Source organism: Sitophilus oryzae, unplaced genomic scaffold (assembly GCF_002938485.1).
Source record: "Sitophilus oryzae breed Bouriz unplaced genomic scaffold, Soryzae_2.0 scaffold_1576_pilon_pilon, whole genome shotgun sequence".
Lineage (NCBI taxonomy): Eukaryota > Metazoa > Arthropoda > Insecta > Coleoptera > Curculionidae > Sitophilus > Sitophilus oryzae.
The window spans coordinates 16,541,770-16,563,471 of record NW_022146254.1 but is presented as its reverse complement, the minus strand read 5'-3'; the positions used below and the strand labels follow the sequence as shown (position 1 = coordinate 16,563,471).

The 21,702-nt window shown below is 31.4% G+C and overlaps 1 protein-coding gene across 3 annotated transcripts in view; it reads right to left on the bottom strand.

The window, feature by feature from the left end:
- LOC115879142 (RUN and FYVE domain-containing protein 2) overlaps nt 1–21,702 on the bottom strand; it is a 36,612-nt gene that overhangs the window by 13,354 nt on the left and 1,556 nt on the right. For 2 of the 3 annotated variants that reach the window (XM_030895810.1, XM_030895808.1), the window contains exons 2-8: nt 18,132–18,310; nt 17,956–18,065; nt 16,430–16,637; nt 16,060–16,217; nt 13,476–13,628; nt 12,587–12,734; nt 9,522–9,662 (exon numbers count right to left, since the gene is read on the bottom strand). In XM_030895810.1, the coding sequence (XP_030751670.1) occupies nt 9,522–9,662; nt 12,587–12,734; nt 13,476–13,628; nt 16,060–16,217; nt 16,430–16,637; nt 17,956–18,065; nt 18,132–18,310 (1,097 nt within the window). Of the gene's footprint in view, nt 1–5,617; nt 6,873–9,521; nt 9,663–12,586; nt 12,735–13,475; nt 13,629–16,059; nt 16,218–16,429; nt 16,638–17,955; nt 18,066–18,131; nt 18,311–21,702 lie in introns of those variants that run through there. The other variant, XM_030895811.1, reaches the window with a different exon arrangement.

The following is a 21,702-nucleotide window of genomic DNA, read 5'->3' as shown; positions in this document are numbered from 1 at the left end:
TGCGGTTTTACTTTATAAAAGTTAATCACAGAAATACTTTTAGGTGCCGGGTGGACAACGAAGAATGGACGTCGGCTGTATTTCAGAAATTACTTATTGTATAACTTTGGCAAAAAATTGTAATAGATAAATCAACAAAAAGAAATCGCTGGAAATTATACTTAAAGTTCGAAAAATGTCCGCTAGGGGGCGCATCTGTGATATTTTTTTGGAAATTGTGTGCTGTATTTAACTGTGTAAAAACATTTAATTTTTTGTGCAAACGCGTAATATCTGTTATGACGTCAAACAACGCCTTCTATGGCCATGGCAGTACATATGTAGCTAAAATTTATACCGCAGATCATTATGTAAAAGAAGTTCTTTTAAACGAGCTCTAGATTGTTTAACTCAGACAACCCAAACCAGAGTTATCCTTATTTTATTAAAAACATGTTTAACCTTCTCCCACCACTTTATTTTATGTGATAAGAGCAAAATTCGTGATATAAAAAAAAATTCCCATTGATTATAATAGCAATATTTAAGATACCTCTTCACCTGCATATTTTTGAGAAAAATCTTGTTTTCTGATTGGCCATCACATATAAGACTAGTAGACATTTTTCGAACTTAAAAATAATTTCCGGCTGGTTTACTAATTACAATTTTTTTCCCAAATTTATACGATAAGCAGTTTCTGAGAGATACAGCCGGCCTCCATTCTTAGTTGGCCACCCGGTACACCAAACATCACTTGAAAGTAAGTTATAGATCATATACTTATTGCTTTATTAAAAAAATAATATAGAAATTCTAGTCTTGTGTCTGTGAACTGTACTAATAATGTTTTCAATTTTCTATCATTAATATGTGGGTGAACGAGTTAACCGTTAGCTTAATGTAAATTTACATTTACATGGCTCACCCTGTATGCATTTTATAGGAATATTTCGATAATTTTCTTTATTAATCACAACAAAAATCACAGCTTCTTTCCTAGTTACTCCATATCACTGATATTTTAAGCATATGGAGCGTGCTTATCAGTTCTTAAAAACGGCGCTAAGTTAGCTTGGATATACAGGGTGTTTCAAAACAAATGCGAAAAACTTCAGGGGGTGATTCCTTGTTCAAAATAAAGGGTAGTTTGCTTCATAAACGTTGGGTCAAAAATCAACCATTAGGGAGATATTGCGGTACAAAGATGGCGGAAAAATAATGTTTTTATTTTTTATCTTGAAAACGAAAAGAGATAGACTAATAAAATTTTATGGAAGCATTACTTTTATGAAAACACACTTTCTGGTAATTTTTTCACTTTTTTAAAATGAGTGGAAGGGGTTGAAATAAACTACCCCTATCATTCTTGTTAACGAAATTTAAAGAATAATCTTATCAAATACATGCAAAAATTAATTTGGATAGTTTAGTTTGTTTAGAAACTTTTTTATCTCTTGTATTTTTTTGATAAAACCCACCGATTTCAAATTAAAAAATAAAATGTAAAGCATTACATGTCAGGACAAAAAACATTTTCTGATAAAGAATCTAGTGGGCTGCTATAATTTTTTTAGGAAAAAATCTAGTCGGCCGCTGTTACTTTTTAGGATGTTCCTAATATTATTTTATTTGACATTACTCTACTGCAATACGTTATTATCTAGATGATTATTATTATCGTTATTATCACTAGATTCTTAATCTAAAAATATTTTTTGTCCTGACATGTAATGCTTTACATTTTATTTTTTAATTTCCAATCGGTGAGTTTTATCAAAAAAACAAAAGAGGTAAAAAGTTTCTAAACAAACTAAACTATCCAAATTAAAGCATTTGCATGTGTTTGATAAGATTTTTCTTTAAATTTCGTTAACAAGAATGATAGGGGTAGTTTATTTCAACCCCTTTCACTCATTTTAAAAAAGTAAAAAAATTACCTGAAAGTGTGTTTTCATAACAGTAATGCTTCCATAAAATTTCATTAGTCTCTTTTCGTTTTCAAGATAAAAAATAAAAACATTATTTTTCCGCCATCTTTGTACCGCGATATCTCCCTGATGGTTGACTTTTGACCCAACGTTTATAAAGCAATCTACCCTTTATTTTGAACAAGGAATCACCCCCTAAAGTTTTTCGCATTTGTTTTGAAACACCCTGTATAATGGATGACATTCCTAATTATAAGGTTTTATATAAAACGACAGCGACTTTCGTTTCCAAACATAACAGGTATGAAAAATATCAGCGTTCCTACTAGGAAAGTAGCCAACGAAATAGTTCTATAATAAAATATAGTTTATATCTTTTTTTGTTAATAATTCCGTCTACCGACAAAGACTAACCAGTAATAATTATTTAGATTCAGATATAAATAGGGGTATGATTTGTGATAATAGTTTTGATTCGGATGATGAGAGTCGCTACTAAACCAGTTCAGAGATTCACCAAAAACTTATGCGCAGTTACTAAGAAATTTTGCACTTTACTAGAATTACCATCCCAGTGTAATAATTAGTCTGTTAATTAATAATACTGACGACACTATCCCTCTAGCATATACTACGAAGATAATGTGCTCAACGACTGCTGTCGATATTCATGATACAATAACGGAAATAATTTTCTGTTAAGCTCCGCCAACTACATGCGCAATATCTTATCTCAGAAGATCTTTGGCGGTGGCAAATCGATTCTCCGCGCGCATGACGTCACTCGGATAGTAAGTTTCTGTTAAGCTCCGCCCACTACATGCCTAATATCTTATCTTTTTCCGTTATTGTATCATGGTCGATATCGAAGACTCTAGTATACACTGTTGCCGACTTCATCATCATCATTATTTAAATTTTAAACAACGATTTTTTCAAAATGTTAACCAATAATCTCGTAGTCACGTTAGAATCTTCGAAGTCACGTTAAATACAAGAGTCTTTAAGTGCACAGGGTCACAGCGAATAGCTTCTACGTTCCACTAGTCAACTCGCATACCCAACAATGTTGCCGGTTGCTGTCGCCTTATTTGGCGGAAAGTAACGCCTAGTAACTAGTAAAGCTTGTTTCATATAGACGCGAATCGCGAATTGCGATTTTGCGAAACTGCTCTCATTGGTCCAATTTTACTGATCATGGCGGCGCTGTCAGAAATTTTAAGATTTTGGCGATTCGCAAGATTTAAAATTTGGGGGGCGGGAAAGTTAAAGTGTTTTCAACTTTTTGCGAATATTCGCGCGATTTTAAGGTACGCGTTTGCGCAGAATGGTGTTGTGATCCGGTTATCGATTATTTTGACGACGCTGCCGCAAAGTAACTGAAAGCATTTCTCCAGTTGAAATGGGTTCTCGTACATAATATGTTTTTGATATATATGGCGACAATTTTTCAACTTCAACCAAGTTATCAAACTCCTATACAGACAATCTGTGAAAATTCCTAAATTTTTTCTCATTTTTCTTCCTTATTTTTTGAATTAAACTGCGACAAGCACCTTGTTGCTTACGAAATTTGAATATTTCACATGTCCCAAATGGCCCATAAATGACCTATAAACCTGTGCTATAAACCCATTCTCTTCTACGTTTTAACAATAATCGTAATCGATATTCATAATTATTAAACAAATTTAAACTCATATTGTATGCTATAAAATATAAAATAAAGATCGTAAACACGAATAAATATGTATAAAACAAATTAAGTTATCTCAGGTTATGATTTTTTTTTGGTAACTTTCAGTGGAGCAAAAATGAAGTGTCCCTAAAAATTCGCGACTGTATGAAATAGGTCCAAATTTTGCAAATATTTTTTGGCGAATCGCTTTTCGCAATTCGCGATTCGCGTCTATATGAAACAAGCTTAACGCGGAAAGTATACCAAACCAAACCTAGCTATAGCTAATTTCGCAAGAGCAGCTGTGGATCCATTGGTGAGGCTGTCGCTTCGGGATCGAGAGGTCCCAGGTTCGTGTCCCACAAATACAGAACGTTGTTATTTTTTTACAGGTGTTTTTATTTTCTCAAAATAGCTGTAAAATTGCTTTGGTTAGTCTCTGGGGTAAGTTTTTTTTGTTTAGATTGCACGTGAAATACCCAACCGATTATCGTTTATGTGCGTGCAGAACTGCGAAATTAGGGGACAACAAACGGCAACATTGTTGGATATGCGAGTTGACTAGTGGGACGTAGAAGCAGCACCACCTCAACTCAAGACCAACCAACATGATATGGGCAAGGCAAATATGGCGGCGAAGGTAGCGCATTATTAAATTGTTTACCTTTAACCTGAAAAGCCGGTAGTGATTATCTCTAGTTTGTTGTGCTTCTGCAACACGTTTGTTTAGATTTTAGTGTTCAGTGCATGCTGTGATCAGAAAATTGTTATAAAATAAGAGTGTAATAAAAATCCAAACCAGACATTCCCCATAGGAAACTTCAAACTTTTGTGCTTGTCGTACTCCTGTATTAATTATTTTAAGGTAAGAACTAGAAGTATTTATCAAGATATTACACCTAAATGAGTAAACCGCCAGTGTGCATAGTACTTTATAATGGTTACTTACAATAATTAAAAGATAGGTATTAAAGGGTTAACATTTTATTGTAGCATGCCTTTTACATGCTCTGTTCCAAATTGACACGGGAATTATAGAGGGGATCCTAAGGTTTCCGCTTTTATATTCCCCAAAAATGACGAGCTTCGTAAAAAATGGTTAGCTATTAAAAGAGATAATTTCACTCCTATTAGTAGTTCTCGGGTAAGAAGTGCATTAAATATGCCTCAAAAAGGCCAAAGCCTCTGTTACCCTAGTGAGGATGTAGTTATGGCTACTGCTTACACTTACCTCACTAGAAATAAAATATTGGAAGAAGAATCAAGCTTTTTACATCAAAAAAATCACAGAAAGATATTGACAACATTGACATTTGAAAATATAAATGGCCTGGATGTAAGTCTTTTTTTAGGTCACAATTGCCCCTCACATACATCAGAAAGTATTATTAAATTCATCTTGTTCAGAATATCCAATATTTTATTGAAGAACTATACAAAAAAAATGAATGATGTCTTTACCACAAAGACAATGCCCTATGTAAAGAGAAAGAGCAAAGAAAACTAAGCTAAGCATAAGTTTTACTTACGAACCCCCAAAAAGGTATTTAGTTTTTTTTTCTATATAAAATCTTGAAACACATATTATATTTTTTAGTGATCCTCACCTATTATAGTTTAAATTTATTTCCATTTGTGTAATGCTGCTAAACATAGAAAAAATATTCCATATTTTTTGACCCAAGCCAGTGTAGTTTATAACTCCAAGAGCATTTACCAAGGCTTTTACTAAGACAAGTAACTTCCTATACTGTCCATAATAGTATATATTTATCAAACCTTCAGTAAATTCTAAACTATTTTCTGTCATATATTTCTGGTTATTTCTTTTTCCGATGATTTTGACCCTATATATGCTACCTCAACTTTGAATATTTTAACACTACCTATTTTCTGAGAAAGCAGACCTTTTTATAAAAAGTAACTAACTGATGTTTTCATAAAAGTGATAATACAAAAAATTCCATACTTATGTGGAGAACTTTAGACTCCCTGTATATTAAAAAATTAGTGAAATATTACGTAATTTAACCCGACATTTGTGTGAAAAATGTCTATTTGGAAATAAAACAGGGTTTAAAATACGCGCCAAATAAAGCACTTCTATCTCCGCCATATTGGAAAAGGTTGAATAGCCTTGTGTGGAGGAGGAGGTGGTGGTAGAAGCTAGTGTCACAGCGATGTGGATGACGTACAAACCATTGGAAATTTTAGCGCTGTTGTCAGATGGTACTTATATCAGATTATTATCGCCCGAATTGAAGCTTTGAATATTTATAAAAAAAATAAACTAAAGTCTCATTCAGAACCTCGAAATTAGTAGAATAAATTAGTGGCTGCAATTACACTCGATATTTTATGTTTTTGAGCCATTATTTCGTGATAAAATATAAAAAATTGTTTAAGTTATCCCATACGATTTGAAGTTGAACTTTAACCTTCAATAATTTTCAAACGAGTCGATTAAATAAAAAATCATATCAGAACTGTTTTGAAGAACATTCAATTTCCTACAAAAATATGTATAGACTTTTACAATACGCTGATTTGTTAGAACACTATAAAATTAAAAAAAAATGTTTCCCCTTGTTTTTAAATGGAAAATAGAAACTCACTCTCTTAATATTAATATTAAGAACTCAAACTTTACCAGATTTTTTTTTCATCATCGTGGACGATATTTTCACAATAATTAAAACAAATTTGGGTGCCTCCATGCCTTAGCGGTATATGATGTCAAATGTTAAAAGGAGGTAAAATCTCGTAATTTCTACTATAGTTCGGTATTATACGGTACTGGCAATGCCTCATTTTATACTGTGCATAGTAAACCCTGAACTGGTTCAAAAATATTTATCGCGAACAAAGAAATCTTTTCTGATCTAAGGAATTTACGGGTTGTTTTGTTCATCCGAGTCCAAATCTAATTTAACGAAAGAATCGGTAGAATCGGAGGAGAGTCTCGCTTCATCCACCAATTCCTCCTTACTCGTCTGATCTTTACTTCCCGTTTTTGATTCTTCCACTTTCTTTAAGCACTCTTTGGCGTCTTTGTCGGTAACCGCCTCTTTGACGAGCGGCAGGTTTTTAGGAATGTTTTCCTTGTTCTCGACTTTGCAATGTAAGGACGATCGCTTCTCGAGGCGCCTGTCCAGCGACTTCCTGTCGTCTTTAAGCAGATGATTATATTTTTCGAGATTGTTCAAGATCTTGCCGATCTGGCCGGCTTTCGCTTGGAGCCGGCTGACCATTTCGCCTTTTTGCGTCAGCTCCATCTCGCATTCCTATAATCAACCTCATTAACGACATATAGGAACACTAGAATATACTACGTGACAAAAAAGAAAGTGAACGCCCTGTGATACTAATTTTATTTTAATAATTTTTGTCGTGCGATCAAGCGTTCCGAAAGAGTAGCTTTAAATCATGTTTTAGGTTTAAGATTTTCACTAAAATCATTTTTATAAGATATATGGGTAGCAGTGGCACATCTAGAAATTGGCTTTGATAGGAGTTGTGCCAGTATCTAAGTGAACTGGTAAATTATTTATAAATATCTTCTTAAGGGGGGTAATTACAATTACCCCCATTATCCCTCCTGTATATGTGCCCCTGATGGGTTGTACTAAAATTGTCAATTTTGTCTGATATACAGGGTTGTTCACCAAATACGACACGGAGTATTGTAGCTAAACGATTAGATTTTTACAAATTGCAAGTTTTCGGTTCGTTGAAGGACTATTAGAGCTACACTTTAAAAATATTTTTACAAGATACAGAGTGTCCCAAATAAGTAAAAAATATTATAGTTGTATTTTTTTAAATGGAACACCTTGTAATATTATTCTATTTTTAGATTCTACGATTAAAATAAAGGTAAATTTGATTAAGGTGTATCACTCTTTAACCTTACGGTTTTTGAAATATTTTCAATTTTATGAAATTGCAGTAAAATAATTAAGGCTTCATTTCTCCAAGGGTATCAAAGATTTTAATACTAAATATTTATTGAAGTTTATTTATTGATTAGATATTCTGTTGCAATAATAAACAAAATACTACCGTATACAGAATGTCTAAAAATTTATATTAAATAATTACTGGCTTTAAACGGCAATAACTTGTTTAGTTTAAATGGAACACACTGTATATTTTATTATTTTATTTAATTGTCTATCAAATTGTATTTTACAACTTTTTACCTATCTCTTCAAGTTTTCGTAGAAAATGCATTTTCTTATAATTTAGACCTCATTTAGCACTATACGCATGGAATATTGACATTTTAGATTATTTTTAAAGATGAACAAATTTTCAAAGAGTACAGATACTAATATTGTCGATATAGTTCGCTTATTTCAATAAAAAAAACTTTAAATATTTTTTTGTTAAAGAGGACCAATTAATATGATCCCAGTATTCAAACTACATTAATTGATTGTTTACGTTGATTAATAATAATTGCTCCAAATACTAAAAAAGTGAATTTTGTATGTGTATTAGACGGTATGGTAAAAAGTAACACCTTATAAATTTTATTTAATTTTTTGACGAATGCTTATTTATAACAACAGAGACGTTCATTTTCATTAACTAATTTCTGGGCGGAAATAATGGTGGTATATTGAATTGGTATATTGTTTTATAAAGATTTAAATCGTTTTCTTCTTGTAGAATCTAAAAATAGAATAATATACAGCGTGTTCCATTTAAAAAAATACAACTATAATATTTTTTAGTTAATTGGAACACTCTGTATCTTGTAAAATTATTTTTAAATTGTAGTTCTAATAGTACTTCAACGCACCCAAAACTTACAATTTGTCAAAATCTAATCCTTTACCTACAATACTCCGTGTGGTATGTGGTGAACAACCCTGTATACCGACTGAATTTAAATTAAATGTATTTTTCTCCAAACAGAATTTTATGTCATAAATGAACAACTCTGTTGAGTTTTATTTAATCGTTTTGTTTTATTAAGTATTTCCTATACTTAAAATCGATGTTAATTGAGAATATTCTGTGAAAATTGTCTTGTCTTCTCAGACTTATCTTCTCACTTGACAAACCTATCAGCAACAGAGTAGAATAAAACTGAAATCACTTTAATTAATTCAATAATGAAATAATGAAATTTTCAGTTCATGAATTAATAAATACGATTTATTGCACTGGTGCAGCTGGAAATAATCATTAAAAACGTACATTTATGTCATAAAATACAAGGTGTTTCATTTGAAACAGTGGAGAAAAATACAATATGTAGTTTTCACTCATTCTGTATATGCAATATTCACCACCTATCCCTTTAAAAAGTACACTTATTATTAAAATACTTCCAAATAAAAAATATAAGTAATTCAATTGATATATTATAATTTTTGTAGAGAAAACTGGTTATATTTCAAAAACCACTCTGTATAGAATATGGCATTATTGTTATTGTACTTTTAAAATAGTAATTTAATCGCAAATACTATGAGCTAAGAAATATTGTTGATTCCATTTAAAAATACTACAATCTTTGTGCAAAAATATATTTGAAGCATCCTGTATATCTATAAAAATAATTTTAAAATGTGCGCTCCTGTTGCCCATATATTTAAAAAAAGGAATGAAAATCGCAAATATAAAATGTGATATGGAGCCCTCTTTTGGAACAGTAGGTCACCCTCCAGAACAAGTTGTTGAAATCATTCAATTGCTTTAATTCAAATGAAAAAAACAAATAGTTTTATTAAACAAATAGTTTTAATAAGCCGCAATATATTATTTCTTAAACGTTTTTAAAAGCCGGCGTAAGCTCCATTTTACTCTAGAATATTTGAAAAAAATAATGAGGTGATTTAAAAAAACGATGATAGATGAGCCGATTTAATTATTTGTCGATCTTAACTAAAATTAGAGATCAATAAATGTAACTAACTTACTTGCAACTTTTTGTACATTTCCAAATTGATTAGCTTAATGTCGTCAAGCTGTCGGCGTAAAGATACTATCGTATCCTGTTTCTCGTGAATGTCTTTCTCCAAAAGTTTCATAGCTACCTCCATTTCAGCCTTAAGGCACATCTAAAAAGCAATTTAATTATGAAGTGTTTTGAAGAAAACGTTCAAATAATTGAAGGGATGGCTGAAATAACCAGGCAGCTTCATTTTAACAATTTTTGCTAGCCAAACCAGACAGTTCTAAGCGCTGTCCGGTTTTTGCTGCAACCAAAAGCAAAGTAGCTCCAATTACGTTCTCATATATCGTCAGTGAAACGTGATAACCTGCTAACTCCATTTTTTACGTTAATAAGGTTTTTTATACCATTAGAAAGAGAAAAAAATACGCTATAAGTTGGGAAAGCAAACACATTTTTTCCCATTAAAGAAAATTTTTTATTTCAACTCAATAATATCTGCTAACTCCTAGTGATCTGAAATAGCCACCGAAATGCTGCTATCTCAGTAATTTCCGTTACGATCACGCTAAAGCAAACACACAGATTCTTAGTCGTATGCTTTTTTTTAGTACAGTACGTCGATCCAGGGTCGCACTAGGCCAAAGGGGCTCGGGTGGCAATGTAAGGAGGGGCCGTGTGTTTTTTTTGCGTATTTTTTCGCCTTACGTTTTGGTCAATTTTTTCCTATTATATACAGGGTGAGTCTTAAATAAGTGCAAATATTTTTAGGGTAGTATATTTCGACCGAAGAAACACGACTATGAGGTTTTTTGCGCGAAATTTTTTTTTTTTGAAAGTTTGGAATTTTTAAAAAATTTCCAAAATTTGGACTTTTTTTTAATTTTTAGTTTAAAAACATACTTTGTTTGTAATATGGTAACATAGGTAGTAGACTAAATTTACAAGAAAGAAAATCCAATGATTCTCAAAATTATAGCAAAAAATTGGAAATTTTAAAAGTGAAATAACTCGGTTGTTTCAGATTTATTTGAAAAAACGGTAAAGAGAAAATATTATGTTTCTTTTATCGAGATTTACCAGCCTGAACATATTGGTACTTATTTAAGACTCACCCTGTATAGAAATTAGGGAACTACCCTAATGCAAGGTAAATCCATGCAATGCAAATTCCATAATGCAATGCAAAAGCAAATATTGTTAAGAATAAATAATGAAGTATAAAGGGGGCCCGCAAAGGCTGGGCCCCCCTAATAGTTATCTATATAATATGGCCAGTCCGACCCTGCGTCGATTCGTTCTGTAAATACGGGGTATCCGTAAAGGGTAAGGGGAAAAACGAAATTCTATATACACGAACAATTCATCGGCGTGCTATAAATAGTTTAAATAACCATTACTTACTTGTACAATAATTTCCATAATACCTAATCAGTTTTATCTTTTTTTAACGTTTTTTCACGTAAATGATACATAATTTTTATAAAAATTGAAAAGATAAGGAGAAAAGTAATAAAAATTTAATAAAATCACGCACTGTCTTCCAAGCTCGGTCTACTACCGTTGTATAAAAATTAGGAGATAAGCATGGAAGAATTCTACCATATCTTCTAAGAATTATAAGTTTAATTTTTAAATTATTTTCATATTCATTAAGTCCAAAATTCTGCTACTTCAGTTCTTTAAAAATGCAAAAAATTTAAAAATTTTCATTAAATATTTAAGACTTGGACTTGTATGTTTTGCTTCTAGACCGACGATATTATAAATATATGGTTATGAATATCATATTTTTTAAATTTAATTGATTATTTCTAAATCTGTTTGGGTAATATTCATTTCCATTTTCAAAAATTCAAACAATAAAGGTTGCTATCTCCAGAAGTATATTTTTATTTCTGCAAGACGAATATCTGCTATCTCCCTATTGTGTCTGAAAAAAATGACGTAACACGAAATATTAAGTTTTATTGTTCCCAGCAAATAAAATTCTTATCTCTTTATCATATTAACGCATCAAAATACTTCCTACATGTGTACATATTTTTTTGTACCGTTTTTTTGCTCTCCTGTAAAGTTAGGAATAATGGAGTTAGCAGTTTATCACGTTTCACCGACGATATGTACTATTATATGGAAACTTTGAAAAAAAAATTGTACTATTATGGAAACTTTATATGGAAAATTTGATTATTGCAGGGCACGATAGGCCTATTTTTAAAGGGTAACTCAGGAAAAATCTCATTTTCGCAAAAAAGTGGAACTGTCTGGTTATTGTACGAGTACATGAATTCATATTCAAGTATAGAATGACCGAGAGTAATTATCTCCAAGAACTTTGAACAGAACTAGAATTTTATCTGTACATTAATGAACAAAAAATACTACAATTTAAAGTGTTTCTTGTAGGTTATAATTTTTCCAGAAGATTACGTAAACTACATTGATTCGGTCACACAAAGTTCTACATTCATAATACGGCACATAAGAACAGTGAAATATAAGTATCTAATATGAAATCACAAGAAATATATTTATTATAAGTAATAGTCCCCTATGATAAAAATGATATGCAATCTACAGGGTGATTCAAAAAACGTGCCATCTCGCGTGGGGAGATGCCTCACGTAAAAATAAGATTTATTTTTCATATCAACATAGGTCCGATGAAGAAAATTAACTACATATGACACTATGATAAAAAAACAACCTCCTGTATAGAGCAGAAACATGGACAATGACCAAGAAATACAAAAAGAGGGTCGAGGCAGTAGAAATGGATGCTATTAGAGGATCAATGAGAATCTCCCGACAACAAAAAATAAGAAACGATAAATATCATAAAACAAGAAATGGGTATAGATGGTACAATAACACAAGATATAGAGAGGAAGCAGCTGATCTAGTATGGACATTTGAGAACAATGAATTGGCAATCAGAACAAGGAGGGCAGAAACTGGAATGGCAAAAGCCAAACGTTCAAAAATCTATGATTGAAAGAAACCTCCAACAGAGAGAGGATTGTACGAATAGAATAGGCCAGAAATTGGATAGTTTTAAACCGATTAATATGTACGTATCAATATTACCTGTATTTCTAGTTCATGATCTGCTTCCTGTCTTAATTTTCTTTCTTCTTCTAACCTTTGTTTCAATTCCTCCATTTCTCCAGTGGCAACTTTAGATTCTTTATCGTTTGTGTTGATTATATTCACTCCACTTAAACTCATGGCATATCTGGAAATTTAGTATCTTTTTTTGTTTAAACGCACAATTCTTCTACAGCACGTTTCGGCAACAAGATTTATGTTATAACGACAGTCTTTTTTTGCAAGGAATTTGGAATAATTTCTAAAACTCCATAACGCAAAGCGATGAACTTCTTATCTTTCACGATAAAATGAATTTATAAAAGTTAGTGTTCATACTATGTTATAATAAAAAAAAACAGATACGGACTGGTTTCTGACTCATACAAAATCACGATGCACATACTACCGATATGCTACGTGGTGCAATATAAATCTCATAGGGAGCGACGATATTTTTACTATAGAAGAAACAACAAACAGATTAAAATGTGACAAATTCATCTACCTGTATCAATGAATAAAAAGACTAAGGAAGGAACATAGTATGAAAAAAATAAGAGCAAACGCGATGGAACTTTAATATGACTCACTTATATTTCGGTTTATCAGTAGTGTTCAATTATTTTTAATGTGTTAAATAATAAAGTAAAAGTATCTTATGTAACATAATTGTTATTAAATTAAAAACTGAATTTTTGACAAGAAACAAGCTATATTAATTTACAAGTTGTTATTGCTTGGTGTATTTACTGTGTCAGTATAGATGTGTAATAATCTGTGTAAGAATACATGGGATTATAAGTTTAAGAAACAAAAAAAACATAAAAGAATTAAATAATTTAAAAAAATATAGTAAACAGTATTAAAGTAAAAAAAAATAACTCACCCTCCTGGATCTTTTCCACATTCCTGCCTTAATTGCCTGTTTTCCTCGTAGAGGGCCAGCAGGTTGTTTTTGGCAATGGCGAGATCCTCCTTCATCAGTGCGTTCGTCGTTGTCAGACTCTCGACTTTGGTTTGTAAGTTGGCAACTGTTGCGCTAAAATCCATAAGTGTTTTTTTAGTATACCGAACAAACATCTTTTCTTAAGAGCAACGCAGTTTTGAAGGTTCTCAAGATTCTATGCTGGGTGTACTATTCTTCTAATCATGTCAGAAACCTTTCACGTGTTTATTATTTGTCAAATACTCTAAATACTTGTCAAATATTTAAAGCATTGGTAAAATAATAAAAAACAGAAATTTTATTCTTGTAGAAAATGTATTTTTGTGTTAGTAGAGATGTTTCTATAAAATAAATATTTGGTAAGAAATTTACCTAACTAATGACCCTTTTTTATGTCCACTTTCATTTCAAACAAAGGGACGAAATGTAAACAAGGTGCGTTCTTAGGTCATTGGTGGCTTTTGATTTTTTATGTTGCTGACAGTGGTTAGCGACATAAAGGGTGTTCTTCAAAAGTGGCTTACCCCTATAACTTTTTTTTTCAGATAAAACAACGAAATTTGGTATGTTACTATATGACATAAATCGGGATTGATTGACATATTCAATTAATCTCCGTCACTTCCTGTTTCATCGGAAATGAACACCAATTCTGATTTTTAAATGGCACCTTCAGTATTTTTTACGTTATTTTATACAAAATTACATTCTGAATAGAGAAGAAATGAAGAGTCAGAAAGAAAAGAATTCAGAAAATGTAATTCTGAAGAATGACATATCATACGTCAATTTTTGACATTTGCGCTTAAAAAATGGTATTTAAAATTTCAATCTAGAGTGTGGTTGTGTTAAAAACCCTGAATTTTAATCAATGACCTTTGGAAAAATGGATTTTTTAATAATTTAACTTTTTTCGTGTCTTCCTGGCCATTTAAAATATGCCCAAATCGTATTTTTAATCATAAGTCAATTTTTTCAAATGGAACAAGAGTGACTCATTAGCATATTTGGGAAAAGCATTTTTTACGAATAATTTGGTACCACATACTTGGTATTTCGAATCAAATTGTCTTACATTTATGAGATTTAAAATATGTACTATTTTTTCAAGCAAAAAAGTCAAAAGTTGACATATGACATATGATATGTCATTGTATTCAGAATGCCATTTTCTCTAAAATAAAGTAAAAAATACCGTGGGTACCATTTAAAATCAAAAGTTGTAGTCAATCCGGTGAATCAGGAAACGAACTAAAGTAATTGAATACGTCAAGCAGTCCTCAGTTATGTACCTAGTTATCTACTCACATACCAACTCTTGTTTTTTATCTAAAGAAATACAAAAGTAATAGAGGTGAACCACTAAAAAACACCCAGTATAGTGTAGTGTAATCAAGAGATTGTCATTATTTTTTATAAAGTATTTTAGAATCATTTAAAAGAAAAAATTAAAATATAAAACTGTACAAATAATAGAAATACCGAAAATGTCATTGATGTTCATTTCCCAGCCAACTGGACGCCGTTTTTTTTCGATCATACGGTAGTTTATTAAATATCGATTAGTCTGTCCAATAGGAGGATCCCTGACAGTCACAGTCGTGTCTGGAGTCTGTCATTTTATTTCATAGGCAAATTGCATTTTTCGTAATTTTTTTGGAAGTCGTGTGTTTTTTTATTTTTTCAGATAAAATAGACGAGACTTGGTATGTTAATAGATGACATAAATTAGGAATGATTGGTGTATTCAATTGTTTTTGGTCACTTCCTGTCTCGCTTCCTGCTTCACCGGAAATAATGACAACTTTTGATTTTTAAATGACACCCTCGGTATATTTTTATTTTATTTGATAGAAAATGACACTATGAATAGAATGACATACCATATGTCAACTTTTGACATTTTCGCTTAAAAAATCGTATTTTAAATTTCAATCTAGAGCGCCAAGGGTGTGTTAAAAACATTAATTTTTAATTAAGAAGCCTTGAAAAAATAGATTTGATCGTCTAATGTTTTTCGTTTCTTGTCCTAGCCGGCTAAAAAATGCCCAAATCGTATTTTTAATCATATTTTAATTTCGTCAAATGGAACAAGGTTAGGAGGAATGTGCCACTAGCATATTTGAAAAAAAAACATTTTTTTACAAATAATTTCGTATCAACTTGTCGTTATGAACCACATGTTATAATTTAAAATAAATTATATGCGAAAATGTCAAAAGTTGACATGACTGAGGGTGCCATTTAAAAATCAAAAGTTGTAGTAATTTCCAGTGAAGCAGAAAGTGACCGAAAACAATTGAATACGTCAATCAATCCAAAATATACCAAATCTCGTTTTTTTTGTCTGAAAAAATAAAAAAAGTTATAGGGGTGAGCCACTTTTGAGACCCACCCGGTATATCTTAGAAAAGCAATGCATTAAAAGAACACAAATCTTCCAATCCCCAAAATTTACAACTTCCAGGAAGCAATATTGCAATGTACACGTTTGTTAAAGGATACTCTAATTAACAAAACTTACTTTAAATGACGATTCAATTCTTCAATGTAATTTTTCTGATCCAGGACCGTGACCATATTATCTTGATCGTCGTTATTTGACTCACTTGTGACGTGATTTGGTGATCTCAAGTACAAGGAAAAGTCAATAACACCTTGAGGACAATCTAAATCTTCTTCCTAGATATCCCAGAACAAAATCAATAACAACTATACCTAATAATGGGATATTTTCAACTTCGTTTCAATTCTACTCTTTCGTGAAACAGACCATACTTGGTCTTGAAACCTAGTTACAGCATTATTAGAATCGTATATAAAGCAGACTTTTTTTGATAACATTACAGAAGAACTCAAAAGAGTAGATATTTTCAATAAATAGAATAATTTACCTTAACGCAGAGGTTGCAATCGATGACGTTTAGACCGACCAGCAATCCAATGATGATTATGGCTTCGTCACTCAGCATCAAGGCGTCTGGTTCGAAATATTCGACTAAAGCTTCGTCTTTGTGATCGATTAACACTTTCAAGTAATCGGCGAGTTTCTTCTGCATTAGGGCGATCCTGAGCCAGGCACGAGCTCTACCCATGTGGGTTCTGCAAGTGGGACGGTCTTTAGAGGATATTACCGAGCGTACTTAATATGTTACAATATACTTTTAATTTAGTTAATACAGGGTGGCACTACTCATACGATTCGGACTATCCAAGATAAAAGTCAATTTGTATGTACATTCAAATGCGAAAAAAACGCAATGGAACCAAACAACCTAACCTAACCAAATAAAATGTAATATTTTTTTTAATTTAGTCCTATTTTCTTGATTTTTTTAACAAACTGTATATAAATATATCGACTTTAATTCGTAAACTCAGTTTATTATAAACTTTAGTATTTGACTTATTATACAGAGTTAATGAAAGAGTTGTTTTTTACCCTATCTAACACCCTGTGCAATAATTTTGTAAGCAACTTTTCCTAAAACCTTATTTCTCGGTCAGAACCGTGTCTCCTGAATATTTTGTTTTTTTTTGACTCACGTCAACACATACCTTGCTTAATTTTTAAGAGCAAACTTGCCACAAACGTTTTGTAATTTTTTCAATTATCCAGTGGCGGCTCGTGAGTATATAGGAAGATGAGGCTACACGAGGTTAATAATTTTATTTAAATACAAACAAATTTTCTCACCTATGTAGTATTATTCTGCAACGCGTTGTCCGTTTTTTTGAAATGGTACGAAAACTATTAGGTTTACTACCAATAAAAGTTCTTGAATACCTATTGCCTACCTTGCCTCTTATCATTAAATATTTCTGAAATTTTTGACTCTTTAATATTTGTGTTAAATTCATTTTAGAAAAGTTTCATTTCATTTTAGAAAAGGAGTTTCAAGTACAGAAAGATTAACGGTATGAATAGGATTAATTTTAAAGAAAACACTAAAATTCAACTCCTCTTCGTCACTTTAAAATAAATATTATACCGGTCAAGAAAAGCCCTAACCTTCAAATTTTAACAATATTTGTTGCGTTGACTTTTAAGAACTACTAAAACTCCACCTTATCTGTGCGTAATCAAGTTAAAAATACTATATCTAATAGCCATCAAATAATTTAAATTTACAAACACAAACGATCGAAATAATTCTAGGCCGTAACTGTCCAAATAAAAACTAAAACATACGCCAATTAATTCACCCACGCTGTGAACGAACTTCATGAGTCCTGCATACAAGACAAGTTGGAGACGTTGTCCACCGTTGTCGCAATAGTCAATAGTCAGATAATTTAAACTACCAATGAAAACATACCCAAGCGCCAAATATTTCGCCTCAACCCTGCGATAGAGATGCGTACCCCGTTGTCGACGCGTCAAGTCAAAAGACGACGCGTCAAGTACATTTTCACATACCTGACTGTCGGAAGATCTCTAACACTTGCAGTAATATCTTGTGCTTCTGGAGTATATTTTTCAACCATTTGCAATATATCCCACAGTTCCTTCTTTGGTCCTAACAATCCCTAAAAGAGGCAGTAAAAAAATTAACTTAACAACTCTGGTTCTGGTTCCACATGATCAAAACAAACCTTTTTCGGCTTTAGGCCATGCCTCAGAACATGCTCCAAGACAATAAAGAAGTGTTGCAGAGGCATATGGTCTGAATCCAACATTCTGCCATATCTCAGAGACTGTTCGATCAGCTCTTTCACAACCAATTTGCTGATGTTAACCAAGTTACTTCGTTCAATAACCACCGGGTCTCGACCTGTAAAGTATATTATTTTAATGAGTAATAAGAAATTAGTATAATAAAAAAAAATAAGTTGAATCTTTTAGGTTATAAAAAAATATTCAAAACTTTCAAAATATTAAATTATAATGGTTTTGTAGCAATATTCTTATCATATTAGGCGTTTCGCTATATATTAAACAGAATTAATATCATCTCTAGACTCTATCCCGTATTACAGCTATATTTTTTTAACCAGGTCAAATTTAACTACCTACTAATTTTCAAGACAGAGCTTTCCGATATCCGTGCTCCACTGGTATAAAAAATCATATACAGGGTGCTACAAATTCGAGGTACGAGCATTGGTATCTCGGAAACCGTACGAAGATGGTTAAATTAAGGTAAATTTGCGCCATCCTGGACACCCTGTACAGGGTGTCCCATTTTAGTTGAAATCATACGGTATCTTTGTTATTTGTGAAGATAGAATGGTGCGATTTGCACAAACTTGTGCCACTTTTTTGTCAAACGGAAGATGCGGTCAACAAAATTTTCATAGCCCTCTTCGTTTCAGCCCCCGTATCTCTGTAATTGTTAAAGGTATCGAGAAGGTAAAAACTGTTTATTGTAGAAATTTTTACGTATAATACAGTGGCGTAGTCTGTTATTCTACGAAAAGAATATTTTTGAAGAGATGAACTATAGTTATGTCTTTTTTTAAATAGAACCCTGTATATTTATAAATTACATGATCTGGCTTGCCATAAGCTTCTCAAAAATATATATCATCTATATTTATTTTCAGCATTTACTGCAATATTAAAAAAAAATATTAAAAGATCATATTTATTAGTAGGCCATGATAGATATTAAAAGAAACTAGAGAATTATTAAAAATATACTGCTATCTGTCTCTTGTTTTATTCTGGGGGCCACTAATAAATTATTTATATATTAGGGAAACTTAACTTTTTACCGCTATTTGTAAATCTTGAAACCTATCGTGTCGGAATTTTTAAATATTCCTTTAGCTAATTTACGTGAAATAATATACTTTCAGCAAGATGGGGCTGCCCCTCACAACTTGACTTACAACGAAAGTATTATTAAATTATTATTTCTCAAATCAATGAATTGGAACCAATGTACCCATATGATGGCCTCCCCGATTCCCGGATTTGTCCGTTCTCGATTTCTGATTTTGGGGATTTTTGAAATATGAAATATGACGGGCAACAACACAATGTCGAACACCTGGAAAATGCTTTAATAAAGCAAGCTGTTAAATATTTGCAAACCTATCCCGTTTATAATAAATTCCGTTATAAAAAAAGAAAAATATATTCAGAGATTCAAAAGTAAAATACGTCAAATCCAAATAAAATTTTAATATGTGTATGACTATTTTAGTAAATACCATTTTGATGTTTTGTTATTTATCGGCGGACTACTAATAAGAAAATCCTATATTTTCAATATTGTAGTAAATAATGAAAATAAATATGTATACAGGGTGGCGTACCTCATTCGCTTCGGTTGATTATACGAAAACGGAAAGATGTAGAAACAAAATATTTAATATGTTTAAAATCTTTGGTTTTTGAGATATTGAAAGATATTTAAATTTGCATGCTACAATAGAATAGATTATCAACACCCTGTACATTACTTTTCAGAATTAGTTCTTGTGCTGGGTTTAAAGGTAGAGAAATAAACTTTACAGAAAAATGTTATTCCTTCCTTAAATGTATACAGGGGTATCAAAAATTGCTGGTCTATTTTAAATATTTATTTTACATAAGAACTTCGTTATTTTAAATGCAACACTATGTATTTTTTTAAATAAGTCGAAGCAGATTTAAATGCTCTTTCAAACTATATTAGGGTTTCCTATACCTATCTGGCTCAGATTTTGAATAAAAAGCGATTTTTCAATAAAATTGTAATCAAGATGGCTAGTGTTGTCATGGCAAGTTTCTAATGACAGTTAGTAACTATTTTCAAAATCGAAATTAGTTTATCGACTTATTTACATTTATACCAGTTCACTTTTATTTAATTTATCTACAATAGTTTAATAAATAATATTTATTAAAAATATGTTTATTATTCTATCAAGAAAAACGAAGAAGTAGTCTTTGAATTATTTTACGATGACTTGTAGATACATGGATTTTCTATAAAAGAGCCAATTACGGCAAATTCATTTTCTTCACTTCCAACGACAGATTTCTGTATAATAGTTTTTTTATAAACCACACTACCAGGCGACATAGGACAAGAAGTTTTTAAAGAAACTCTTATCAGGAAGTAATTCTATTTGGATATCTTTGAGCATAAGTCCTTGAGGTCAAGAAGCAATTTTCCTCACAAAATAATATCACTAGTAACATATCTATTCGTTCCGCCAGCAGATACTGCTTTATTTTTCTTGATATAATAATGAATACTTACTTATTAAACTATTGTAGGTAAATTTAAGTAAACTGTTATAAATTATAAATAATAGTGTCCATAAACTAATGTCGACTTTGAAAATAATTACTGTCACTAGAAAATTGCCATGGCGACACCAGCCATCTTGATTACAATTTTATTTAAAAATCGCTTTTTATTCAAAATCTAAGCTAGATAGGTATAGAAAACCCTAATATAGTTTGAAAGAGCATTTGAATCTGCTTCGACTTATTTAAAAAAATACAGGGTGTTATATTTGAAATAACAAAGTTTTTATATAAAATATATCCTTAAAATAGATCAGCAACTTTTAATAGCCCTGTATAAATTTAAGGAATCAATACCATTTTTCAGTAAAGTTTATTTCTCTACCTTTAAACTCAGCATAAGAATTAATTCTGAAAAGTAATGTACAGGGTGTTAATAGTCTATTCTATTGTAGAATGCAAATTTAAATATCTTTAAATATCTCAAAAACTAAAGATTTTAAACATATTTAACTCTTATAATAAATGCCTTTTTTTAGGCTCAAGAATCCAAAAATGAAATAAAATACCGGGTATTCTATAAGAAAAAATATAATTTTGGTATGGATCTTAGTTCTGAAACACCCTGTATATTTCAAAATAATTTTAAATTGTGTACATTGTCTCCCCACATATACCCCTAAAATATTTTGTTTCTACATCTTTCCGTTTTCGTATAATCAACCGAGGCGAGTGAGGTGCGCCACCCTGTAGAGTGATATATATTTTTGAGAAGCTCATAGCAAGGCGGATCATATGATTTATAAATAAACAGGGTGTTCCATTTGAAAAAATCTAACTTTCGTTCATATTTTCAAAAACATTTTTTTCGCAGAGTAACAGACTACGCCACTGTATTCTACGTAAAAAGTTCTACAATAAACAGTTTTCACCTTCTCGATACCTTTAACAATAATAGAGATACGGGGGCTGTCCCAAATT